We start from the raw sequence: 27,198 nt of genomic DNA, 5'->3' as shown, positions 1-27,198 counted from the left end.
GACTCGATCCCGGGACTCCAGGATCATGACCTGAGCCGAAGGCAGTCGCTCAACCAACTGGGCCACCCAGGCGCCCAATTCTTAAGTATTTATAACCTAATAAATTATAATTCAGAGCTGTGTTCACAAGTTAACTTTGTTCCCGCCCATATTATTGTGGAGACTCCCAAATTTACTCCATGTTGGACACTGCCAAGAAAGTGTTCAAAGCACTTCATACTTGAAGTCACATTTGCCCTCTTTCACATCCACATGAGACACCAAGCCCTATTTCACTCTTGTTTAAATTTTATTATTGTACTTATTAGTAATAAGCCAAGAGAACTGGGATAACAAAGGGGAAAGTTCAGGATAAGTAACTTCTTCCTTATGAATTAAAACACATACACACACTTTAGTTACCTCCTCCCCACCCAATCCTAATGTACAAATAGCTACATAATTCAGTCCACAGAACACTGTGAGCAGCTGATACCAGGAGCTGGGCAAAGGACCCCAGTTGTGTGAAGTCTCAGGCTGATCTGGGTCTAGATGACCAGCTTCTCCACACTGAGTGTACTTGTGGTTTCATCCTCTTCATTTGACCCAAAATAGCCGGGGAGGTCCAGCATCCTCTGCTCTGCCTCAGTGAGGCCGAAGGATGTATTGTCATAGAAGGCGAACTCGGGGTGGGCTGGGAAGCTCTGACACTTGTCTTTTCTACACTGAGAAGGGCTCAGAGGGCTGACCCTCTGGTAGCTATCTTTGGGGGCCGTGGGGGACGGCTGCTTCCTTGGGACACTCCTGTGACTGGGGGACGGGCCCCTCCGAGCTCTGGGAGGCTCCGCTCTCTCACCTCCTGCCACGAATCCTGCCTGGCAATCCCCGAGGTCTGGTTTCCTCGTGGGCTGCCCCAGGGTGTAGGATTTAGGGGGAGGGCTTAAGGGACCCCGGGTTGCACCTGCCCCTTGGGAATGGTCCGGTTTCTCAGGAAACGCGGCAGCGCCTCGACTCTGAGGCCGAAATCGGTCTTCCGCCTGGTCCCAGGTCCGCGTCCTGGAACTGTAGGCCGGAGCCTGCCGTGGAGTCAGGGTGGACATGCTCCTCTCCCGGAACGGCCGGGCCTGCTTGGCTTCGTGAAAGCTCGCTGTCCTCCTGAAGTGGGAGCCTCTGGGGTGGCTCCTCTCCGGCGGCGCCCCTCTGCCGCCCACGTGCCTCATGGCCGACTTGCGGATCACCGTCTGGCTGGGGCTGACGGCACAACTGGCGCGACAGACGGGGAGGTCCAGCCTGCAGGGGGGCCTGGCCGCGGCACCCACGGCTGGCTGCTCCAGGAACGGGGATTTGATCCGGAACTTGTTGGCTGCAGCCTCTTCGGGGCTCTCCACGTCCAGGGCGGGGACGGCGGCCGCGTCGATGGCCGTGTCCGTCAGGGGACTCTGAGACACGTGGTACACCTTGGTGGTTTCCGTCAGGCCCTTCTTCTTCATCTCCTTCAGCTGCTGCTGGGCGAGGCGGTAGCTGAACAGCGGCGGGATGATCTTCTGGGCGTTGGACTGCACGCTCTCACTGCCCGAGGCGTCGTCCTCCGGGGACACCGGCCCGCTGCGCCTGTACGTCAGGGGGATGCCCGCGTCCCCGGGGCGCCCCGCGGGCCCGTCGCCCCCGTCCGAGAAGCTCCCGCGCTGCTCGCTCAGCTCGCAGATGTTCTCCTCGTCCGAGTTCTTCCGGAAGCCGGGGGAGTGGATGGAGTTGTGTCGAGCCGGCGTGCTGCATTTGGGGGCGCGGCCGAACTTCCTCCACAGCGTGATGAGGACGGTGGCGACGATGATGAACAAGCACAGCGAAATCCCAGTGACGGTCACGATGTTGTTGGACTTCCCCGGACCCTGGGGCGGAAGAGGAGACGCGCTGGATGGCTGGAAAGCTACGAGAAAAGGAAGAACAAAGATGTGTTCTCTATATGGTCTCTCTGCGCGGTGTTAAGTTCGGAGTGGCTGGCTCTGATTCTCTAGCAGTTCAAGAAAGAATAAGCGAGGACTAGGATTTCTGGCCTTACACACGCGTGCCTGCTGGCAGCTTCAGCCAGACCAAAACACAGGGCCCACAGAGAGGTGAGCCACAACCAGGGTGACTCCTGGGCTCACCAGCTCCTGCTGACACGGGTCTCAGATGTTCCACAAAGCAGCAGCATAAGCAAAGTTTCAAGGCAAAAATCAAGGTTTTTGCTTAAGATAAGGTAAACACGGGATATCTGTAGTTAAATGTACCTTTGGGATGCACATCGGGAAATTCTTACCAAGAATAAAACCTGCCATGCAAAATAATTCGGGTAGGTTGTACCTAAATTTTATATCTTGAGAAATTAATTGGTCAAAATCAGTCTTTAGGCAATGTAATACAACTCACATTTCCCTTCTAATATCCAGGAACTGTCTTTCCTGAGGGGTTGAAGCCTCTGCTTCTCACTCTTTGGTTTCCAGCTGTCCACTCCCCTTGCTTCCTTCCAAGGGACGTTTGTCTGTCTTTTTCTTCCCTGCTCTCTCCAACCAGTTTGTCCCGGGGTCATCAAATTGTTTCACCAAGCCTTAGACGTCACCTGGGGCCTCAGCCGGCACTGCCACTGAAATACCTGGGAACCTGAGACCAGCTAATGCCACCACCCTCAACCTCTCTTTTCTCCTTGTCACTGTCCACTCTTCAAGCCCTTCCAGTCACCTGTCCTGTCCCTTTTTTCTGCACAGTCTTACCAGCACCAGTTCTGTGTGTCATGTCCCTGACCCATCCTCGCACTGCCCACTGTCTTGGGTGGAAGCTGTGATACATACTTTGTTTATAAGCAAACAGGACCAGCAGCAGGGAGTGTTCCTCACTCTCTTCATTCCTGATTGCCATTTTCAACTAACTCTTTCACCTCCATATAAAAATTCTACTCTTTTAACAAATATGTATATATATATATTCCCTATGCTGTTTCTACTCTATATATTCCCTATTGAATCTCTGTGACTTATTTATTTTATAAGTTTATACCTCTTAATCTCCTTTATTTTGCCCATCCACCCCACCCACCTCCTTCAGGCAACCACTGGTTTGTTCTCTGTGTTTAAGAGTCTGTTTTTTGTTAGTTTGGTTTTTTTAGATTCCGCAAATAAATGAAATCATATGGTATTTGCCTTTCTCTGTCTGACTTACTTCACTTAGCATAATGCCCTCTAGGTCCATCTATGTTGTTACAAATGGCAAGATCTCATCCTTTTTATGGCTGAGTAATATTCCATTGTATATTTACACCATCTCTTCTTTATCCATTCATCTACTGATGGGCACTTGGGTTGCTTCCGTATCTTGGCTATTGTAAATGATGCTGCAATAAGCATAAGGGTGCATATATCTTTTAGGATTAGTGTTTTCATTTTTGGGGGGGGCAAATACCCAGTAGCGGATTACTAGACCATATGGTATTTCCATTTTTAATTTTTGAAGAACTTCCATACTGTTTTCTGCAGTAGTTGCACCAATTTACATTCCCACCAACAGTGCACAAAGGTTCTCTTTTCTCTACGTCCTCACCAGCACTCATAATTTCTTGTCTTTTTCATACTAGACATTCTGACTACTGTGAGGTGATATCTCATTGTGGTTTTTATTTGCATTTCCCTGATGATTAGTGATGCTGAACATTTTTGCATGGGCCTGTTGGCCATCTGTATGTCTTCTCTGGAAAAATGTCTATTCATATCCTCTGTCCATTTTTAATTGGATTGCTTGTTTGGTGTTGAGTTGTAAAAGTTCTTTATATTTTGGGGGTATTAACCCCTTATTGGACGTATCATTTGCAAGTATCTTCTTCCGTTCAGTAGGTTGCCCTTTTGTGTTGTTGACAGTTTCCTCTGCTATGCAAAAACTTTTTATTTGGGTGTAGTCCCAATTGTTTCTTTTTGCTTTTGTTTCCCTTGCCTCAGGAAACATATCCATAAATATGTTGCTAAGGGTGATATCTAAGGTGTCTTCTACTCTTTTGATACCCATGCTATCTACCCAGACCACCCTCCCCCCCCTCAACACTGTCATTTCCCAACCTCATGGCGGCCATCAGTCACTAGCACCCGGGTCTCAGTCTTCCTCACCATCCCCTAAAGAGCCTATCTGGGCAACGTCACTGTCCATCCAACATATCATACCTTCCCATTGTCTGCAGCTGCTCCTCTTCAGAAATCTTAAACTTCATAGCTCACTTTTGAGCTGTATCCTCCCCTCTCACTTACTCATCATTATTTTGCTAGGTTTTCAACCTCACTGCAACTTTTGATTCCCCAACCCCTTCATTTTCTCCCCATCTGCCAGCCAACTCCTGGCCTCACTTCTCTCCCTACACTCATGATCCATCACATAAACCATTCTCCTGCCAATAACCTCAACTCTCTGACCTCTAGTACTGAGACACACCACTTTCCCCGCTCTACAGCAAAAGTCCATCCCTAGATAAACCAAGACATGTGAATTATCAGCTGCTGCACCCAGGCCCTGAGCACTGATGGAGAAAATAATACCCCCACGCAGGCTACCACCTCTGTATACTGACAGCCCCCAACCTTGACTCCCTGCAAATCCTTCCATGGGTTCCTAAGTAACTCGCTCTTCCATCCCCTACAAGTTTCACCACTTTCCCTAAGCACCTTACTACCCTCTTCCTCAGAATTCCACTGGATCACAAAAAAATAGAAGCTATCAGGCAAGTATACCCCTCCTCCAGCTTCTTCTGCTGTCTTCTCCCCCATAAACTTAGGATCAGCCGCACTTCTCTTCACTTCTTTCACTATGGAATTAGTGGGAGAAATATCTTCCTATAAAGGTGAGTCCACCAAGTGCTCTCTAGGTCACCCTTCTCCGAGGGAATCAACTCTCCGTACCAATTATCTCCAGCTTCTCCCCTATGCAGCTCCACAGAAACATACTCAAGTTCTTCTTTAAAAAGAACTTTCTAGAATTCTCATATCTTGTTCCTGGTCTTCTCAGCCAGGCTTACAGAAAGAGGAGTCTACATTTGCTGACTTACTGCTTCCACATCATCACCTCTGACTCCTGCAACCTGCCTCCAGGATTCCAGTGAAACAGCTTCTGCCAATGTCATTAATCAGCTAAGAGCTAAATTCAAGGAAGTTTCGTCCTGATATTCCTTGACCTCTGCCGTATAGGCTACTGCCCAACACTTTCTGCAACTTTTTCTCTTCTTGGTTTCAATGATAGTACTCACTTCGGAGAGAAGAACATGAATTTTGGAGCAAGGAGATGTAGATCTCAACCTGGATCCATCAGCTCTGCTCTCTCCACTTATGTCCTATCAACACCTTCACCTCCACATGCCCAAGACTCATCACCTTTCCCCTAGAATCTGTGCCTCATCCAATATGTCCAGTCTCAAGGAAATGGCACCAGTGTTCATGCAGTTGCCAGTACTAGAATCCTGGTTTTTCACCCTTGATGTTTCCCTCTTCATCGCTCACCATATCAAAGTCTTTGAGTCCTTCTCTCCTCTACATTCTCACTGCCATCATTTCATTTTTCACCTGGGTTACTGAAAAACTCTTAACGGGCTTTGCTGCTGCCAGTCCTACCCCTTCTGATTTTTTCTCCACACTACAGCTGGGAGAGATCCCTCTGAAATACAGGCCAAACCTTCAAGGCCCCTCAGGATCTGACTCCTGCCCACCTGTTCAGGTTCATTTTTACCACTTCCTCCTGGCACATTATGCTTTAGATACATTAAACTAATTTCAGTTCTCTGGGTCTCTTAATGTGCCATCTTCTTCCATGCTTTCATCCATTGCTCCCTTTGCTAAAATTCCCTTTCTCACTTAGCTCACCTGGGTGGCACCTACTCAGCTCTCAAACTTTAGCTCAAATATCACCACCTCCAAGAAAGGAGGTGTTCCCAGCATTAATTTTCACCCCTGCAAGTTTCCATAGCAAGCTGTGGATACCTTTCTCACTGCAGGCTACACTGTACTGATTATAATGCCTATTTATGTGTCTGCTGAGCTACTATATCATAAGCACCTTCCAGACAGGAACGTGTCTTATCTACATATTCCTAACCCCAGTCACAGTAATTTACACATAGTTGGTATCCGATAAATGTTAGGTTAATTCATTTAAAAAGGTAATAGCAAAATGATCAATATCCCACCAGATGGAATGTGGGCACAATGGCAACAGATCCTCCCACTCTCATGTTTGAACAAGATGGTCAAACTAACATAGAACTTGATGTTGATGCAAAAACATCCTTTCAAAGCCAAACAAAACTCTATAAAGTCTCAACCAAGTGAACACAGTTGCATGATGAAAGACTTGTTTACTGATTTATCACTTCTTTCATGTGCAGTGGCTATTTATGTCCGTGGGGAGCAGCAATGCAATTGCACCTCATGGATCTCTTTAATTAGCTATTATCTTTGACTGTGGCTGGCTCCCTTTAAAACCATGGCTGGAGAAAAGCCCAAGAGCTGCTGACCTCAGCCCTCTCTGCCTCATCTACTCCCTCTTTCACCTGAAGTGAAGGAGATTTCTTGATGTTAAGCAGCCTGCGAACGGATCTTTACATTTCCAAGGAGTATGAAATAGGCTCAATGGGAAGAAGAACACTTGGAGGAAATGATCATTTTTATCCACATAAGCATTTATCTGAGGACCACTTATAGTAGAAGTAGGGGTGCCTATAGCCCTTACTCTTTTTGCTATTTTATAATATATAAATTTCTAATTCCCACCCAATATTAAAGAATTAAAACATAAGAACATGAAATAATTTCACATATCCTCAAAAATTACTACTAATTCCATGGGGTACTTGGGTGGCTCAGTCAATTAAGCATCTGCCTACAGCTCAGGTCATGATCCCAGGGTCCTGGGATCGAGCCCCGCATCTGGCTCCCTGCTCAGCAGAGAATCTACTTCTCCCTCTCCCTCCGCCTGCTGCTCCCCCTGCTTGTGCTCACTCTCTTTCTCTCTTTCTGTCAAATAAGTAAAGAAAAATCTTTTAAAAAATGATTACTAATTCTAGGTTTTTGATGCTTCCAGAAAGCTAGACTGGCCTGTGTAGAAAGGCAAGGTTTTCAAGATAGGTAGCTTATATGGGTCAGATTTAGTCCTCTGCTTTCTAGCTTTTTCATCTTGGGCAGGTCAGTTACCCTCTCTATGCTACAGAGTCCCAAATAAGTGAGATAATGTATTTAAAGTGCTGGCACATAGCAGATGGTCAATAAATGGTTGATATTGTTGTTACTTGTAAAGGAGCAGTAGAACGCAGTGACAATTGACTTTAAATTTATTTGAGTTCATTCATTCATTCTTTCAGTCACTATGGAACTCTAGATGGAATATCCTAACACAACATGCCATCCCAGAATTAAGAGGAATAGGTATATTTGAAGATAGTTATACCCAAGAAAGGAGCTTGAACGTGAAGGGGACTTATAAAGAAAGAGTAGACAGAGAAGAGAGCCTTAGAAAATCATATGAGATATAACTAGAGAAAGAATAGATTCAGAGTGTGGCCAAGGGATTATGAAAGAAGAGGGGCAGACTGAGGGCTAGCAGAAGAGCCTAAGTCTGAGGAAAAACAGAAGAAAGAACACCCTCAGGATGCTGGAATAAAGGGAACAAGGCCTACAGCACTGGCTGGAAAAATGAGATAGTAAGAATGAATTTCTAAGGTCACAGGTGGGGACACTGGCCAAGGTGTTGTTGCCAGGTGGTTATGGCTAAAAATGCTCTGAGATCCAAACACAAAAAACCATCTAAATCCTCTAGATCCCAAGGGACAAGGAACGAGGGATGGTTTTCTAACCTGGAATTGGAGAGTGGAAGAAGTCAGGACTGGACAGAGTACTTTATCTAAGGGTCAGGACCAGAGCAAAGGCAGGCAAATTAAATCAGAGATTGGCTATAGATCAGTAGGTGAGATGGTATGTGGGCAGAGCAAGGATTGTTATTACTGTAACCTATAGCAAATGAACGGAATTCAACTCCATAAGCTGAAGCAAACATAACTAAGCCATGTCAGCATCACATCTACAAACCATTTACATCAAATACCATGGAGCACCTACTAAGTGCCTTCAGATGTTGAAAGGATGAAGGAAAGGCCAGTGTCTAGATGATGACAAGAAATCTCCCCACCTTCTCCTCCTAGGTAGAGGTAGTAAAGAATAAACATAGGGCCATTCAGGGGATAAGATAGGGTAACTTGCCCCATTTTGACAAATGATGGTCTATGTGATCCCCTCAGCCTTCTCTGACATGATGAGATATTCTTCTGCAATTTTTGTGGGGAGAAGTAAAGGAAGGATAAATAAGAAAACAAAAGAAAATCAAAAATATTTTAGGAAGAAATGATCATCCCTCCTGTTTTTGTATTTTTAAAAATGATTTCATATGTCTGAATCTTCAATTTAGATAATTTGCTTGTCATTTCACTATCTTCCACAGTGTTCAATCCCCTGTCATCTCATGGACAAGCTACTCCCAGTCAGAGACACACTAATGAATACAGCCTTAGTAAAGCCAGCAGCAATAACAGAGTGTCGATGAGTCCACCTCTGAATTCAGGTTGGTGATTTTCAGGCAGGCTTAGGTTCAACAGTCCCTCTGGGGAAAGACTCCCGAAGAAAGAAGGATACCTACCAGCACACTCCTCCAGGGAACACAGGGAGGTCTCCGAGGACATTCCAGGGCAGCCAGGTCTGGAGGGGAAGGAAGTCAGGCACACGCGGCGTCGCTCTCTGACACCATCCCCACATGTGGTACTACATTGGTTCCACGGCTGCCACAGTCCCCAAGTTTCTGCAAGGACAGTAGCCATGCTTTTAATGCTAGTTCATTTGAGAATCAGAATTTAACTGCACCCAAATGAAGCAGCAAACTCAAATCTCAGGCCTCAAAGTCAGCAAATAAAAACATTCCCAAAGATGTGGAAAGCTGGAAAGAGTGTTTAACAACCCTTAAAACAAAGGAAAGCTGTATAATTTATAAAATGTTAAACTTTTTGGAACCCATCAGAGAGCAAAGGTCACAGGGCAACCAAATGGCCTGAAATATAAGGAAAGACAGACTCCTCTAAGGAAAGACAGGATGCAAACACTGCTTCCTGGGATAGACACCAGACCTCATACAAGCTGGTGAGAAGTCATCTAAAAATGTGATGAACTGCCAGAAGCCAAGTGTGGGCTAGCATGAGAATATAGAATCCCTGGGAGCCACAAACCCAATGGGAATTTGTACCCACTTGTGGGCTCTTCTTCATGGATCCCACCAAATGCTCACAAGAAGGACTAAGGGTAGGTGCAAGACCAGAGAAAGCCTCCCTTGTGGTGGAGTCCTGAGGATGGAAGGCATGGCACTGTGGGAAAGACACAAACCTTACCTGGATCCTTCTCCCCATCTGCTCTACTAACAAAAGCCTCAACCACTGGGGACAAAGCAGAAGCCCTGTCACTCAAAGGGCACCAATTGAAATCTGTGCTGCTTGGGAATGGGAAAAGAAGGAAATCCTTCACCCCTGGACAGGAGCAGAAAATATACTGGGACCAGACTATTAGAGAGCTTCTATCACTGGAGAGGGGCAAGATCATCAAGAAGTCCCCAACCCTGAGACTCAGGGGGCACAGCATTTGTCTAAGACTAAGGATGAACTGGAAGAAGAAAAAGCTCTCCAGCTCCCATCACCCAACCCCTACCCAGCAGCATGCTAACAATTTCCAAGTATCAAGTAACAACAACCTACTGCTAGGGCAGGGGCAAGAGTGACAGGTGAAAACCTGTGCAGGCTCAAGCCTAAAGCTGAGGGTGCAACAGAAGCATGGAGGAAAACCCTCTGGTAAGCCATCTCCTACCCTAACTGCAAAGTAACATTAGAAAATTCTGAACTCTGCCATGTCCTGAGGATGGCCATAGCAACAGCACAAACCCAAACATAGCTTAATTCCTTAGTACATTGACCCAATCCCCACACTAAAGGCCTAGCAAAAATAGGGTATGCCCATTTCCCCACATAAATACTATTTATTGATGTCTACAGTTCTAAATAAGATGTCCAACTTTCAGCCAAAAATTATGAGACACACAAAGAAGCGGGGGGGAAAAAAAAAAACTATCAAGAGATAAAGTAATCAAGAGAACCAGACTCTAATGTGGCCCAGATATTGGAACTATCAGACAGAGAAGTTACAATAGCTATGATTAATCTTAAAGAATTTAGTGGAAAAGGTGAACAAGATGAACAGATGAAAAATTTCATTAGAGTTGTAAACTGAGAAGAGGTAAATGGAATGCTAGAAATGAAAAACATGGTAACAAAGATGAAGAATGCCTTCTAGAAGAACACTCATCAGTAGACTCAACACAGCTTAGGAAATAAAGAGTAAATTTGAATATAGGTCAGTAGAAATCACTCAGACTGAGATACAAAGATCAAAAAGAAAGAGTGAATAAAACAGAATAGAATACCCAAGAGCTGGGGGACAATATCAAATAGTCTATCATTCATGTTATTAGAATCCCAGAAGAGAAAAAGAGAATCAAATAATGACCAAGAATTCTCCAAAATTAATGAAAGATACTAAGCTACATCAAGATGCTCAGAAAACAACAGGCAGAATACAAAAAATAAATAAACAAAAAATTAGACACACTATATTTAAATTGTTAAAAGCCAAAAACAGAAAACTTTGAAGGCTGTGGCAGAAGGGAAGGTGGAAACACATTGCATACAAAAGAATAAAGATGAGAAATACAGCAGGCTACTTGTCATGCAAGCCAAGGATAATGGACTAATACCTCTAAAGTAATGAAAGAATGACCAACCCAGAATTCTATATCTAGTAAAAATATTTCCAAAATTTAAGGAGACATAGACTTTTTAGACAAATGAAAATGAATAAAATTAATTACCAGCAGACCTTCAGTAGAAGAAATGTTAAAAGAAAATCCTTCAGGCAGAGGAATATGATACCAGGAAAAAACTTGCATCTGTACAAAGAATTGAAAAGTGCTGAAAATAGCATTTATAAAGGTAAAGATAAAACTCATTTTTTTCTCATTTTTAAATGCTCTAAAATAAAATTGCTAAAGAAAAGTAGTATTATGTGTTCATAGCATATATAAAGTAAAATTTATGAAAACAATCACACAAAGAATGGGAGTAATGATTGGAAGTGTACTGTTAATAAGGTCCTTATACTACATGTGAAGCAAAATATTATTATTCAAAGGTAGATCAAGAAAAATTAAAGATATATACTGTAAACTCTAGGACAACCACTAAAAAATATTTTAAGGTATAAACCACTAAAAAATATTTAAGGTATAAATGTTTATATCTTAAAATTGAATTAATATTCAATTAATACAAAAGAAGGCAGAAATAAGAGGAAAAAGAAACAAAGAACAGATGGAACAGACATAAAACTACCAAGATGACAGATCTTAATCCAACCATATAATGATTACACTAAATATAAATAATCTAAACACACCAATTAAAAGACATTGTGATATTGGTAAAAAAGCATGACCCAATTTTATGTTATTTTAAAAGAAACTTACTTAAACACTAATTCAAAAAGATATATGCACTCCAATGTTTACTGCAGCATTATTTACAATACCCAAGATATGGAAGTAACCCAAGTGTCCACTGATAGTTTGAATAGATAAAGAAGATGTGGGGTGGGTACGTGTACACACACACACACACGCACTCATACAATGGAATATTATTCAGCTACAAAAAAGGATGAGATCTTGCCATTTGCAACAACATGGGTAGACCTATAGGGCATTATGATAAGTGAAATAAATCAGACTGAGAAGGACAAAAACCATATGATTTTACTCATTTATGGAATCTAAAAAAAAAAAACACCAATGAATAAACAAACAAAAAGCAAAATCAGACATATAAATACAGAGAACAAGCTGATGGTTGCCAGAAGGAAAGGGGTGGTGGGATGGGAAAAATGGATGAAGGGAAGTGGGAGATACAGACTTCCATTTATGACCTGAATAAGTCACAGGAATAAAAGGCACAGCATAGAGAAGAATATAGTCAATGATATTGTAATAGCATTGTATGGTGACAGACTGTAGGTACACTTGTGGTAAGCATAGCATAATACATAGAGAAGTTAAATCACTATGTTGTACATCTGAAACTAATGTAACATTGTGTGTCAACTATACTCAATTAAAAAAATTTTAATAAAAATAACTTACTTTAAATATAAATACACAAATAGGTTAAAAGTAAACAGATGGGAGAAGTTACACCTGTGAACATTAATTAAAAGAAAACTGGAGTAGCTATATTAATATCAGACAAGGTAAACTGCAAAACAAGAAATACTACCAGGGATAAAGAGGGACATTATATGATGATAAAGGGTCAATTTAGCAAGGAGCTTAACAATGCTAAATAGGGATGCACCTACCATCAGAACTTCAAAATACATACAAAATACTCCCAGAACAGTTATTACTGACTGACACATGCAAACATCTCTTCCAAGCATATATATAATCACTGCCAGATAGAATAATTAAACAGTTCCCTATAAAAAATTATCCTAAGACCCTTCTCTATAAGTACCCATCCAACCTCAAGAGCCAGGTCATGCCAATCCTAGGCACCAAAACACCTTCTGTATAAAAGTCTTTCTTTATCCTCTATGGACGAAAGCTCGATACAGTCAAAGGTATAGAAAGCACAACAAAAACATAATGAGAACACATAGGGCAAATACATTCTCAGGTAATCCAAGTGGTGCAATCTTTGGACTGAGTCATGGAATATGAGTTCTTTATGGCAATTAAAAGTCTCTGGGATTTTCACAAGAGTGGGAGCATTACAAACCACTATCCTGGACCAACATCAACTGAGGTGTGGTAATTATGTTCCATCCAGAGGTCCAACTGAACACAATATTGGTTCTGTGTCTTCAGATCACACTGCAGCTCCTCAGATGGAAGAACAATGAGCCAGCTTTGTCCTTAAGCTTCAGAGCTATTCAGACACTAAGTCCCCCATGCTTGCAAAGCTTTGGGACTCTCATATGAAAGTCTCTGAGTTAAAGTTTAGTGATTTATTTTTGAAAAATCTACTGGGAATTCCACTACTGAGAAATCTAAATTGAAAATTAAGTCAATACATAGTTTATCCTTACATTCATATTTAAGACCACAAAAGGTAGAATTGCAAATGCTAAAACATCTTTTTGTTATTCTTTCTTAACTCTTTTTTTTTTTTTTAAAGATTTTCTTTATTTATTTGACAGAGAGAGACACAGCGAGAGAGGAAACACAAGCAGGGGGAGTGGGAGAGGGAGAAGCAGGCTTCCCGTTTAACAGAGAGCCCGATGCGGGGCTCGATCCCAGGACCCTGGGATCATGACCTAAGCCGAAGGCAGACACTTAACCGACTGAGCCACCCAGGCACCCCATCTCTTATTCACTTTACATAAATATAATATATATAGAAAATTATTTGTCAGACTAAAAACAAAAATTCCATTAGTAGTGGCCAGAAAAAAAATCAAAGTTTTAATGAAAGCATGAATCTTAATGTCAAAAATTACATTTTGAAATGTTGTGTCTTTTTCCCTTGGAAGTAAAATCAGGGCTTGTAGGACAATCAATAATAAAAAATAATCACTTAAGCTACACCTTATGTCCTTTTATTTCTAAACCAAATTAATCAAACAGGAAACAAAGGAAATCACTCAAAGCAATTAACAAATTTAATAAGGCAAATTTTTAAAAATACCTTGAGTAATTCTATCTGTTCCCTGAAGATTTCTACCAATAACTTTGAGGGAAATACTAGGCAAATGGAAAGTTATTAGATAACTGTAGTTCATTTTTTAGAAATGAAGAGCAAGATGACCAATATTTAAAATACTCTTACTTCATGAATGAAAGCTGTTTTGTTTTGTCCTGGTTAAATGTCCATACATGCACTCATACTACATAACAAACCTGTTTAGCCAGGATAAATACCTTTTAGACTACTATAGAGGATATTAATTCTGAATGAGCAAAATTTCTCTGGAATAGGAAAAGGGAGATTTGTTTCCACCCCTTGAGATTATCTGAAAGAATACTGCCCCTGAAATATTCACACGTGGAAGACATCTTGCTCGAGAAACTAGAGCACAAGATAAGCGAGTGTGATGAGCAGGAAATACTGTAACTTTTTTCAATCTAAAAGCTTTATATTGTCTAATACATGAATTGACAGTTGATTGTATGGGAGGCAATACAGAATAATGGAAAAAGCCAATCAACCACCAGTAGTTTAAGCCACTTAACCATCATTGACCTTGGGCAAATTACTTAATTTTGTGCCTCCATTTCTTCACCTATAAAAGTGACAAAATAAACCTAACCCAAAAGGTTGTTATGAAGATTAAACAGATTAATATTTGTAAATCACTTAGAACAGTGCCTGGTACAAAGTAATCACTATATAAACATTAGCTTTATTATGTCAGATGATCACACACATTATGTCACATATCCTGAAAGGATATTCCTAAGGAATCCCAAAAGAAGAGTTTACTCTTGGAAGGGTTTACTGTTTCATTCACTTTCAGAGAACTGTGGAATATTAAAACATCTAAGGGTCTGCTTATATGAATTTTTAAAATTATATTTTCTAGTTTGAGGTAAACTAACTCACAAAATGGACAAGTGGTGTAAAAAGACTCTGGCAGAGGGGTGCCTGGGTGGCTCAGTCAGTTAAGCATTTGCCTTTGGCCCAGGTCATGATCCCAGGGTCCTGGGATCGAGTCCCACATCGGGCTCCCTGCTCTGCGGGGAGCCTGCTTCTCCCTCTCCCCCACCCCCCCCGCTTGTGTGCTCTCTCTCTCTGTGTCAAATAAATAAATAAAATCTTAAAAAAAAAAAAAGATTCTGGCAGAGAATTAAAGATAATACACAACATGCAAATAGAAAGGAACTGACAGGGTTGACAGTTCTCCTGTTCTTGGTAAAAATCTCTAGTCAGTCATTATGAAGGAAAAACAAGACCATCTAATCACAGAAACAAGATAGTCTAAAAATTTCAATTATCAAGGAAACTATATATTAAATATATATAATTTTCATTTATAAAAAAAAAACTAAGTAAAAAAAACAACTATGTGACTATGACTTCATACCCTCTATCATTAATTATCAAGTTTGGGGACGCCTGGGTGGCTCAGTTGGTTAAGCTTCTGCCTTCAGCTCAGGTCATGATCCTGGAGTCCTGGGATCGAGCCCCACATCGGGCTCGGGGAGCCTGCTTCTCCCTCTGCCTGCCGCTCCCCCTGCTTGTGCTCTCTCTCTCTCCCTGACAAATAAATAAAATCTTTTAAAAAATTATCAAGTTTTGCCCTAAATTTATTTTGTCTGAAACCCTTGGGCAGAGGTGTTCAGAATTTAGGAATTCTCAATTTCTTTTTGTAAGGTGTTAAGTGCTGTGCCATATATTACTAACCCTCCCCTGGCAGGATCTCAGGCAGCATCCCATTACCAAATACATTAACATTTCCACAGAGAAAAATATAAACATTCACACTAAGTAGGATAAATGAAGATCATAAATAAGCATTTGTGGCAACATCTATTATATATTTTCTGTAAATTGTTATTTACATACTATCTTAAGGTCTGAAGACATTTGGAAAAAGAGACAAACATAACAAACACATTACTCCATTTTCAAAAGGAACTAATAAGAAACCAGTGGAGGCGGTGGCTCACACAGGTCATGGTGGGTTCACTGGGGTCCCTGAATGATACCATTTGCCAAAAAAAAAGTCACCTGTCAATTTAAGTGGAAAATGAAGAAAAGAGAACTAGATTCAGAAATGTTTATACTCAAACACAGGGTGGCACTGAGGTCCCCCTTGCTAGCATGAATGTCTTGGTTAGCTAGAGTGAGAGCCACTGGTGGGTGGTCACTCTCCTGGGGTCTCCTAGAGCATTAGCCCCTCCAAGCACTGCTTCCAGCCCTGGGGATGCTCAGTTGTGTCTAGTTGCTGCAGCCCCTAGGGAACCCCTCACCATCCTCAGCCTGGAAACAAAGAACCACTCCTTTGTTCTGCCTCTCTCTCGTGTCTTGTCCCTGCTGCTGTGTGTGTGTTGGGGGGCGGGGGGGTGGACTCAGGTCTTTAGACAAATAGAAGAATCTGTGGAAACCCCAATAGTTGGGAGAAACACAAAGTATACCTCCTGCTCCCAATGTGTTTGGGAGCCCAATATCTTTGGGCCCAAATGGCCCCCGATATCTTTATTTCCCTAGGTTTGTTTTCACTAAATTCAATTAGATTTTTTTTTCTAACAAGTAATTTCTTTTGAAAAGGCAAATCTATCTTGAATGATTAAATTAGTTTAATACAATTTTTCTTACTAATACCTGGATTGGCCACATTTGCATTCAATTTTCACTTTAATAAAACATGTGTTGGGCTCCTATTAATGTGCCAGGCATCCTAAGTGGGCCAAATAAATATCACAAGTTGGCTTTTCACACCAAATGAGCTCCCCCTGGCAGGGGGATGGTGGGCATGAGGGTGGGGGGCATGGGGAGAAAGACTCGTAATGAGGCATGACAGAAACGATTGATGCCATGACAAAGGAATGAAGGATGCTATATAGCTTACAGCAAGGGAATTTAGCTAGTTTGGGGTCAAGGAAGAGTAACCCAAGTGGAGACTTTGGGGACAGGTTAATGTCAACCAGGCGAAGGGAGGTGGAAATTCCAGCTCAGAGACTGTGACTGTGGGTTGGGCAGCCTGGCCATCGGGGGTCCTGTGGATTCTCATCTTCATGTCAAGTGAGGTGACTGACAGGTGTTAAGGAGGTAACAGCCTCAGCTAACCTGAATTTTAAATAATCCCTCTGCCTGCAGTGAGGGAATGAAGTGGACGGTGGCAGGGACTGGAATCAATGAGGAATCTGTTGCCATAGGTTAGCTAAGGAATGATGAAGGTTTAAACCAAGAGTCAGACACCAAGGAACCAAAACCCATAGGACTTGGTGATTTATTATTTATAGGAGGTGAAGAAGAGGAAGACCCCTGGGCTTCTGGTTTGAACAATGAAATGGTGGTGAAGGCCTGTACTGAGGGGCAGGTGGAGGGGGTAAGATGATGAGTCTAATTCCTCTGAGATGCCCGAGAGACATGTGAGGGGGATAGCTATGTAGCAGCACTTAGATGCTGGAGAGAGATGCCAATATGGAGTCGTCAGTCTCAGGATGGTGATCACCTAGCAGATGCGTGAAGAGGGAAAAAAGAGGATCTAGTATAAGACGCGGAAGTCCAGCAGTTAACAGATGAGACCAGGTGGTAGAACTGGCAGGCAAGGGAGACCACGAAGGAACGGCCAGGGGAGTGGGGGGTAATCGAGATGAGGGTTCAGGGGGATGTCACAGAATCAAGGTATTTTTAGGTATTTCAAAGCTGATGGGGATGAGCCAGTAAAACGACCATCAGAGACAGAGGAGAGAGAGGGGATAATGATTAAGAGGATTCCTGATAGGAGCAGAGGGACTGGGATCCTCAGAGGAGGGGAAGGCTGACCTTGCATTGGAGGAGTGACACTTCTTCCATGGTGACAACAAAGGAGACCAATGGCTGCAAGCCTCCAGACATTTTGCTGGGAGGTTGAGGGAGCTCGTTCCTGATGGCTGCCTGCTGCCCTGTATGCCCGGAGACAAACGCAGCTCTGAGAGTCAGCCAGGGGGCAGGGGTTGAGGTCTGGGGGGAGCTGTTCTAGAGAACAGAAGCAGAGCTGGTCAGGGTAGCATGGTGGGTCCAGTGGAGGGGGGAGCCATAACCCACTCACGGTGCTCCTGTCCACCTGGATGTGACCTTCTCATGCAGCTTCCATGCAGTGGGCAGCCAGCAGATGGCTGGATGCGTGCATCAGAAGGACAAGAGGGCAGAGGAGTTTAGGCTATTGGTAGGAGAGATGATAGGGATGGGCCATGGAATCTAGGCTGGATGGAGAGGTAAGTGCAAGCAGGGAAGTGACTAGGTGGTGCGGAGAGAGTCAAACAAAATGGACTTCTAAGGTGAGGAGGTGGGTGAATCTGAAGCAAGAAACACTTGGGGTTCCAAAGACAGTCAGAGGCTTGGGCCCTCAGGGGGCCTGGGGCTTAGCAGGGATGAAGATATAAGCAAACCAGACCATCTCTGCCAGATGAATTTCTTGCCAAGACCAGGCTTGCACCCAGGAAAAGGAAAAGAAACGCAACGAGGAGCCCGGGGCATGGATGGAATTGTAATAACCCCACTTCTTTGTGATTAGGTAGGGCATTACTCAAAGAATTTAGAACTTGAAGTTTTTAGAAATCTTGCTTTGAAATCTCACTTCTAAAGAAACTCATTCCTGCAATGAAGGATGTAACAGGAAAGAGACATGCTCAGCGAGAGGAAGCCAGAAGTTAACCAAATACAATTTGAGATTTAGCTTTGAATTCTGCTCATAATAATACAACTTTCTAAGATAAAATGCAACAAAAGCTAAGGTTTATTGGTGCTTCCTCTACGCCAGGCACTATGCTGAGAACTGTGCACACATATTTCATTCAATTCTCACAACTCTGAGGTAGATACTCTTATTATCCCTGTTTTACTAACAGGGAAACTGGGACCTAGGGAAGTGAGCGGGGAGCTGGGCCTGCTTCCCATTACTCCTCATTTTTCAGATAAGAATGACAATGCCACTTGGGACATTATGAGGAATGAACCATAAAAATGATGGTACAGTTCACAGAAAATTAAGTTTGCCTAAATTCAAAAGAATAATTTTGATTGCATGAAGGCATCAGTTTGATTTAAAAATTTTTTAAATCTCAATACCAACCTATATTTCTCTGAATTAGCATGCACTCCCTCTCCTTTGCGGAAAAATGGCTTCTGCTTGAAACGCCAAAGTCAAAGCAGTATTTATTCCTCCCCATGTCAAACAAAGTGCAGTTGAATACGGTTCTCCTCTCTCCCAAGGTCAGGCTGTTTTCAGCCAGCTGAATGGTCCTTTCCCCAGTGCGTCTGGGGGCCTCCTTGAAGACCGTGATCACTCCTTGGACGAAGATGCATGGTGGAGGGAGCACCATGACCTCTACCCCGGACTCACATGTGAGTTCCGGCGCCATCACCAGTTTGTATCCAAATTTCTGGGCCAGGTCAATGGGTCCCGTGGAGGTAATGACTGAGTCTCGGCCAAGCAGCTTCAGCACCACCGTGACGTAGGCTTCGGGCCCCACAGGGGCACAGCCAAACTCAACCCACTGACCTTGAGAGAGTTCTGTCCTCTTGCTGGTTCTGATCTCCAGCGGCTGACCTGGACTTGTTCTCGCCGCGGGCAGACTATTGGTAAAGACCACGTCCACCGAGATGTCAGGCTGGTCCACCGGGAAGGAGCACAAGGGCTGACTGGTAAAAAGGCCCACCTGGAAGGTGCCTTCTGCCGCCTGGGACGTCCTATTCAAGGTGATGTGAAAGACGGGCCATTCCACCTTGAGAAAGGCACTTTGCTCCCGCCAGCCCACTGGAGCGCTGTTGTCTGCCGCTTCCCGAGTCATCGTGAACCAATAGTCTCCAGCCTCCCTGAAGTAGAAGCATTCAAACTCGAGTGTGCCCTGGGACTGGTTGGTCAGGAGGTATTTGGTGGTCACAGTCTGATTGGTGTTGGCCTCCAACAACAGGATAGATACATTCCTCAGCGTCCCATTAGCACCACTGAAATACTGGAAATCCACAGACACTGTGCTGTTGCTTAGCGCTACATGGCCCGGCTTTCCCAAGAGGAGATGTTCAGCTTCTCCAAGAACTGAAATCAAAGGGTCAGAGTTGGTTTTACAGAGAGATCTCTGAGCAGCACTATCGGTGATATCAAAGAAAACAGCATTTTTAAAAAAGATTTTATTTATTTGAAAGAGAGAGCAGAGAGAGAGAGAGCACACGAGCTGGGGGGAAGGGGGGCAGAGGGAGACAGAGAAGCAGACTCCCCGCTGAGCAGGGAGCCCAACGTGGGGCTCAATCCCAGAACCCTGGGATTATGACCTGAGCCGAAGGCAGATGCTTAACCGACTGAGCCACCCAGGCGCCCCGAAAACAGCATTTTATACATAAGAGGAGTTTGAACTCAGCCAAAGAGGAAGTAGAATGATGCTGAGTGCCGATCCTGGGAGCTGGGCCCTGTGCTGTTCCCATTCTAAAGCGGCTCTGAATCTTCGGCTTTTGTGGTTATGTGTAAAACAACATTTTCTGATAAATACCCCGAATGCACCACATTCAACAATGTAACACATCTGCAGTGAACAATCTATAAAGCAAGAATAACAACTGACAATTCTCAAGATGTAAATCCAATACCTCACTTTTCTCATTTTAATCTGTTAAAAAGAAAACAAGCCCCAGAGGGGGCACATTTGCCCCCCAGGACAGCAAACCAAGACTTAATTAGTTTCAACCTAACCCAGGAAGGTGGCCTTGCTACAATCAATCTGAAATTTCCTGATCTGCACTAGTGAGGTTACCTCCATGACAAAAAACCTGCTCACCACACCTCCCCAACACACACACACACACACACTCACACACACAGAGAAGAAATCCTGGCCTGAAACAGTCCTTTCTATTCTTTTGCTAATAACTTCTTGCCCCACCCTCCTTCCCATAAAAACCTTCATTTTATACAACTCTTCAGGCCATCTCTGCTTGCTAGATGGGATGCTGCCCGATTCATGAATTGCTTAATAAAGCCAATTAGATCTTCAAATTCACTCAGGTGAGTTTTGTTTTTTTTTTAATAAATCATATTCTGGGGGCACCTGGGTGGCTGGGTCTGCCTTTGGCCCTGGGCCCCTCATTGCGTGGAGCTCTCTGCTCAGCGGGCAGCTTGCTTCTCCCTCTCCCTCTGCTTGTGCTCTCTCTCTGTCAAATAAATAAATAAATAAAATCTTTTTTTAAAAAAATCATATTCTGGGGGCACTTGGGTGGCTCAGCTGGTTAAGCGTCTACCTTCCGCTTAGGTCCTGGGATAGAGTCTCACATGGGGCTCCCTGCTCAGTGGGGATCCTGCTTCTCCCTCTCCCTCTGCCCCCCTGCTCATGCTCTCTCACTATCTCAAATAAATAAAATCTTTTCAAAAATCATATTCTGGTGTTTAGATATTTGGGGGAAATGGATGCACAGTGAAGTGATAAAACTTTATTTAAATGATGCCAAACAAACTGCTCTTGATTACTTAAAATGGAAGACCCTAAGTATACTTCAAAGTTACCATTTTCTGATATTCAAGACAAGTACTTAAGCATTTTCACCAGAAATGGAACCAGTGCCGTTGGTTTGTATGAAGCAGAAATTTTTAGATGAATAAGATATGTTGACACTTTATTCTGCACGGGTCACCCAAGGGACAGAGTGAATGTTTAGGACATAGCCAGGCTTGTCCTTGGCAGTTTTAATGACATCACAGTAACCACGACTAGCCTAGATGTGATAGATGACTACAAGCCCACAAGTATCACTCAGTTAAGATCAATCATATCTTTTTAAAAGAGACCCATCAGAGCAGCTGAAGTAAAGAGTGGAAAAAACACAGACACACAAGAATCCTTGTTTCTATTTTGAACCCTATCCAAATACATATCAAAGGAGACAGAATTTGGCAGTGCAACAATCAGCTGGCCATGGCTAGGATAAGAAACTTTCTAGATTTAAGACATGCAGGGCATTTTTGGCTTAAAAAATAACATGTGTAGTATTAATTGTTCTTACTATGATTATCTTATGTAATATACACATATCATACCATATCATATATATGTATGATATATATGGCCTCAGTGTGTTATTTGGGCTGATCATCTTTAAATATGCCCTTTCATGTATTCAGTTAATGATTATTAGAATCAGCAGATGGATATATTGGCACATAGAAGTTTGGTTTTGTTTTTTAAATAGCTCAGCACTTCACCCATTTCTTATTGAAGATGAGACGAAATAAAATATATAAAACTTGGATAGACCTGAGTGCTTGATCACCACTTGCTTGAAAACCATAATAGAATAAAGTTCTTTTTCTTTTTTTTCCTTTAGTCGAAACAGAAGCTGAAAGATAGTCCCTTTTGGAGGGAGACAAGTCAAGGTTGAGGAAGGTAGCTGATTCTGTGGGAGCCTGTGCCTGGTTCAGAGCCCACTGGGCACCTTTCTGTAAACAGGTGACCAAAGGGGCTCTAACACTCAACGCAGCCCAAGGAAGAAGTTAGACTGAGAACAAAGGTCAGATTAATTTGAATCTCATGGGGCAGGATGGCTTTTGATGCACTTTAAGATGGAGACCACACACCACTTAGTTAATTGACAAAGGCTATCCTCGATGATAGGGATTGTCAGGGGGCAGAGCAGACTCTGATTTGATGGGCAGCCAATCAATGAAAAAGACACACATGCCCAGACAGTAGTGGAGAAAAGATGCAACTGATGGGTTCCAGCAGTGCAGACAGCAGGTGTATACTGAAGAGAGAACTTGCTACTTTACTACAGTACTCCTGTTTTTATAGACAAGAATACATCCTCATTTAGAAAACTGCAATTTGGGTGTACCACATTCTGGCTACTACCAGTATAGTTCTCTCTACTCTTTCAATTCCCTTCTCCCCTTGCCTTTAGTATATTTAAAGTAACTGGTATCTCAATATAAGCATGTTGCTTAAAAAACAACAACAACTGCTGATGGTATATTTTGATCAATATCAAATGGAGAAGGGGGGAAAACCCAGGTCTAGGAAAACACTTCCTTTTCCATTAGCAGCATGTACACTCAACTTCTATGTTCTATTTTATGCTCATTGAACTTTTATTCTTATACTCCAGTAAGATATTTGCTTTCCACTACGACAAACATCTTTGCAGATTGTGTAAATGGCAAATTCTGATGTCTTTATCATTACGAAACAAAGGACCTTTTTATAATTTTTTGTCTGAGGCTGTTATACGCAGAGTGATCTGTTTTTAAATAGGGATAAATGACATTAAGATCATTGAATCCCAGATTGATTTTCAGCAAATCAAGCATCTTCTTGTTTGAATAAACGTTTTAAAAAGAAAAGGCTGAGGAAGGAGATTCACCGGACAAAATGAACAAGTGCACACTCTGGATCGTTTAAGTGGATGCATCACTAATACCACACGAGTCAGGATTCTCTATCCCTTGGATCACATTTCTTCATCTATTTGAAAACAATTTCCACTTTTATACAATCAGCTGCTTAAAAGTCTTTGAAATATCTGGCAATCATCAAAAGAAAAGTAGCGAGTTTTATATTGTCGAATCTGTTGGTTCAGCAGTTGCATAAATCTCTCTGAATAAGAAACTCGATTTTTATTTGAAACAAATTGAATGAATAAAAGTAACAGTGAATGAATAAAAGTAACCGTGAAACAAATTGAATGAATAAAAGTAACAATGAATAAAAAAAAAAAATTTGCTCAGTCAAGGTGTCTCACCTTTCTTCTTTCATCATCACAACAATCCTGTAATGTCAACAAGAACCTTGTCTAAGGCATACAACTGGCAAACACTTTGGACTGGCTCCAAAGATATTCTAAGAGCAAAACTCTCCAGGAGAGTGAAATCTTACAGAGAATCCCAGTAAGAAAAAATCATTTCATGTGTGTGTGAGTGGAGTTTAAATGTATAATACTGAATTACTAGGAAATCAGTCAAAGAGAACATAACGTGACATGTTTGTCTCCAATTTGCTTAAATGAAAGTGACTTGATTTTTATTCTTTTTTAAAAGACTTAAAAATATATTTAAAGGGAAATTTAAATCAATATATACAGAACCTTAAGAGAACCCAGGGCTGCAAGGATTTCAGTTTAAAAGGTACTGCACTGTAGAGCCTCCCCGCCTCCTTCCTGCAGGGTCATCAACATCCATGCATTTATATAAACCTCACATTTATGTTTCTTCCTTGGTGCTAATAGCATGAAGTATACTTACAATACTCACCATAGTCACAGAGTACCACCAACAATAGATTTGAAAAGTCTTTCAACATTTGTTTCATTCTGATCAGCAAAATCCCAGGTCTTTGGTCTCCTCATGTCCTTTCTCACATCCAAACTGTGAATTTTTTTTTTTCCAAAAACACCTGAAATTAGAATCTCAAAAAAATGATGCCTCGTTCAATGTGATTTATAAATAGTAATCATGCTACGGCAAAACCATTCTAAGAAGTCAAACTTTGTAAGTGCCACTGAAAAGAAAATAGGGAACACTCTAATTTTCCCTGGGGAAGTAATTTGTAATTGTACGTGTACCTTTTGTTACATTATAGTGCACCTGTTAAGAACATTCAGGGGTGCTCAACACAAGATTATATTTGCAAAACACCAGGCCTCTTATCTTTATAACACATGCTTAAGTGGAGAGTTTGTTATTTGCTGAATTTCATCAAAGCTAAGAGCCAATCTGGATAACACATTTTCACCTGTTTATCTGCTTGGCATTTCACACCAATCAATTTGCTAAAATTTTGCCAAATTTTCATTTTGCATTGTGCTGTACAGACCAGGCTCGCTTCTACCAACGGACGTAACAACCACTGCCTTTCTTGCACAAGTGGTATGTTATCTGGATCGCTTCATTTCTTAATGCCTAGAAGCTATATCAAAACTAGCAAACCTTTCAAAAAAATACCCAGAGTATCACAATTAAATGTGAACTCCATGTGACTCTGACTTCCCTTGTTTAGGGCACTCTAAAGAGAAAACAGATAAATAGCAATTATCATCTTCTGTCAGTTTTCCAATTCTTGTTGCTGTCAGTATGCATTGGGAGATCAATGATTTCGTGCAGCAAACTTCCCAAACCACCTAAGAGGGCAGGAAAGACCTTGTTGGCCTGAGCCTCAGAATGATCTGTGGGAGGAGGCACTTGCTTTGATATGAACAGACTATTAGACTGTAGAATAAGAGTCAAGGTACTTGCCAATTTTTTCATACTACAGTCTAATAAGTGATGGGCTACTAAACATAACCAACTATATATTTTCTTAATGTTTACATTCCCCCATTATCCACAGTTAATATATTTTAATAAGATACTATATTCCAAATATGTATCTTACATCTCTTCAGAAAAGACAAAAATTAATGGAATTAAAAGGACTGTGGAAATAATAAAAAATTCAATGGAAAGAAAACTGATGTGTCTCTATTAGCTTTCCTTCAATGGGAGTTGGTTGAACAAAGGAAACACTATTTCCTCAAAGGGAAGCAGAGATTTGAAGTGTAATTAGGCAGATGATTAGGGGGTCCCTCCCCTCTGCTCCCCAACAAAAAAAGAAAATTCCCTTTTGCTGGGATTAAGCATAGATTTGATCCAATCTTTTCCTTGAACTTGGACTGGGAAATGTGGCCAAACACAGCAGATGAGCATCACCGCATCTCCCAGGCAAGGGTGGGCACTTAGGGCAATAAAATGCTTCCTTTTGAGTTTCTGATCTCAGTAACCACAGTAAGGAGAAGTAAGCATTCCCTAGCTCCCAAAAGTTGAACTTGCTCCTCCCAAATTGCTTGCTTTTCCATGATAACCAATTTTTAAAGAAGCTCCTAATTACAACCGATTTTGTGATTATAACACATTTTTCTTCTTATGAAAATGACCAGTAAAACACAGAATAGTGTGATAATCAGTATTTAGAACTGAGTGGAAATATAAACCAGCCTACCTTAAAAATCATAATATGGATTTTTTTTAATATTCTTAAGCTTTTGAAAATAAATGCTTAATTTTTACTAGCGCAATCACTGATTTGAAGACCTGAACAGAGCAACCCACAATGCAATGGAATGCTGGGTAAAAAGCACTATATTTGGGGGGGGGGGGAATCCCTTCCTTCCTTCCTCCCTTCCTTTCCCTCTTTCTTTTCACCTTGTTTGCTTATTTTTTCCAACATGTTGTTCCCAATACCAGGACTGGCTACTTAGAATGTTTGGCTTGAGAATCGTTTTGAGAAAATAAAAACTTAGGTCTCTTTTATGCACACTTAAAAATACTTCTATATAGCATTCGCACACATAAACATTTGCAGAAAAAAATCCAAATGCATCAGTTAGAGGGTAAGAAGTAGCGAATAGTCTCAGTGGCTAATGGCATCACGCCAAGCTCAGATCCCATGTTTTTGATGAAACCGGCTAAGATAAATCCCTACAGTGTCTTCATTGCTGCAGAAAAAGAAAAGGAATTAAGCTAAAGTCTATTGGGACCGATGATTTATCAAATAAAAGGGAAAACAAAAGGAAGCAAAGTGATTTTGTCTCTTCTGACAAACACACCCTCGTGTGTATCTATCTACTACTAATATTTATTAGCAGGAAATCCCTAGTTCCAAAGCAGCTCGTGTAAACAGGCTGTATTTATATGTTCAGTGCTGTGGGCTCTGCCCTGGTCCCACGGATTGGATGCAGCTTCCCTAGGAGGTTGTACGCTCCCCGCTTCTACAACTTCCCAAAGGCCCCCAAGTCAAGTTCATGCCTGGAAATCTAGCCCTGCCCAAGTCCTCAGCACAACGCTCTCTTAAAATGAGGACCGTTTTGGAAAGGCTTAAATCTCATAGTTTGCACCCCTGAAAGGATTTCTCTTCGGAAAGAGGCAAACTTGTTCTGAACCCCGGAGTTCTCCAAGCCGCCATCCTTCAAGGGTCCCAGCCATTCGGGCTCAACGCCAGTCTGCGGGCAGCCTGTCTCTCGGCAACACCTGCGGAGCCGGGACACCAAGCGCAGACGGACGCTTTCTAAAGCGTTTCCCCTGGGGGCGAAGGCTGAGCCCCCGACCGCGAGGGAGAGGCTGCCGCGCCACCTGCGCTCTCAGCCTGCGGGGAGGGTGGGGCCGGCAGGGGCCGGGGGGGCACCGTCCGACCCCGCAGAGCCGCCGGGGCCCCCCCGCCGCACAGCAGTGCCCGAGGGGGGGGGGGGGGGGGGGGCCGGCAGGCAGGCTCTTCCTACCTCTCGGGACTGGCGGGCGCAGGGGCCGGAGCCGGGGCGGGCGAGGCGGCGAAGCGTAGAGGCAGGCGGGCGGGAGGCCTCAGGGGCCGCGAAGTAACGCGCCGAGCATCCCGCGTCCCGGGACTGCTCGCCCAGGCCCGCAGCGCTCG

General features: G+C 42.7%; 1 protein-coding gene across 4 annotated transcripts; it reads right to left on the bottom strand.

Moving 5' to 3' along the window:
* Nucleotides 1-280: 280 nt before the first annotated feature.
* On the bottom strand, nt 281-27,198 carry THSD1 (thrombospondin type 1 domain containing 1). 4 transcript variants are annotated; one of them, XM_021678359.1, is made up of 5 exons: nt 27,050-27,198; nt 24,051-24,192; nt 18,894-19,859; nt 8,668-8,826; nt 281-1,906 (listed from the first exon to the last, which is right to left on the bottom strand). In XM_021678359.1, exons 2-5 carry the CDS (start codon nt 24,106-24,108, stop codon nt 528-530), a joined length of 2,562 nt encoding a protein of 853 aa, XP_021534034.1. In that variant the 5' UTR covers nt 24,109-24,192; nt 27,050-27,198; the 3' UTR covers nt 281-527. The 4 variants fall into 4 exon arrangements, with proteins under 4 accessions (XP_021534034.1, XP_021534035.1, XP_021534033.1 ...); XM_021678360.1 differs by lacking the exon at nt 27,050-27,198 and adding an exon at nt 25,977-26,101; XM_021678358.1 differs by lacking the exon at nt 27,050-27,198 and having other exon boundaries at nt 24,051-24,433.

Source organism: Neomonachus schauinslandi, chromosome 3, assembly GCF_002201575.2.
Source record: "Neomonachus schauinslandi chromosome 3, ASM220157v2, whole genome shotgun sequence".
NCBI classification, from domain to species: domain Eukaryota; kingdom Metazoa; phylum Chordata; class Mammalia; order Carnivora; family Phocidae; genus Neomonachus; species Neomonachus schauinslandi.
This window is presented reverse-complemented; position numbering and strand designations above follow the sequence as displayed.

Bases quoted from the DNA above. Each gene is read 5' to 3' on its own strand.
- THSD1 (XM_021678359.1), bottom strand. From the start codon at position 24,108: ATGAAACAAATGTTGAAAGACTTTTCAAATCTATTGTTGGTGGTACTC. The intron at 19,860-24,050 runs GTGAGTATTGTA...CTTTGATTTCAG, and splicing joins GGTGGTACTCTGTGACTATG to TTCTTGGAGAAGCTGAACAT. The intron at 1,907-8,667 runs GTAGGTATCCTT...CTTTTCTCGTAG, and splicing joins TTCCCTGGAGGAGTGTGCTG to CTTTCCAGCCATCCAGCGCG.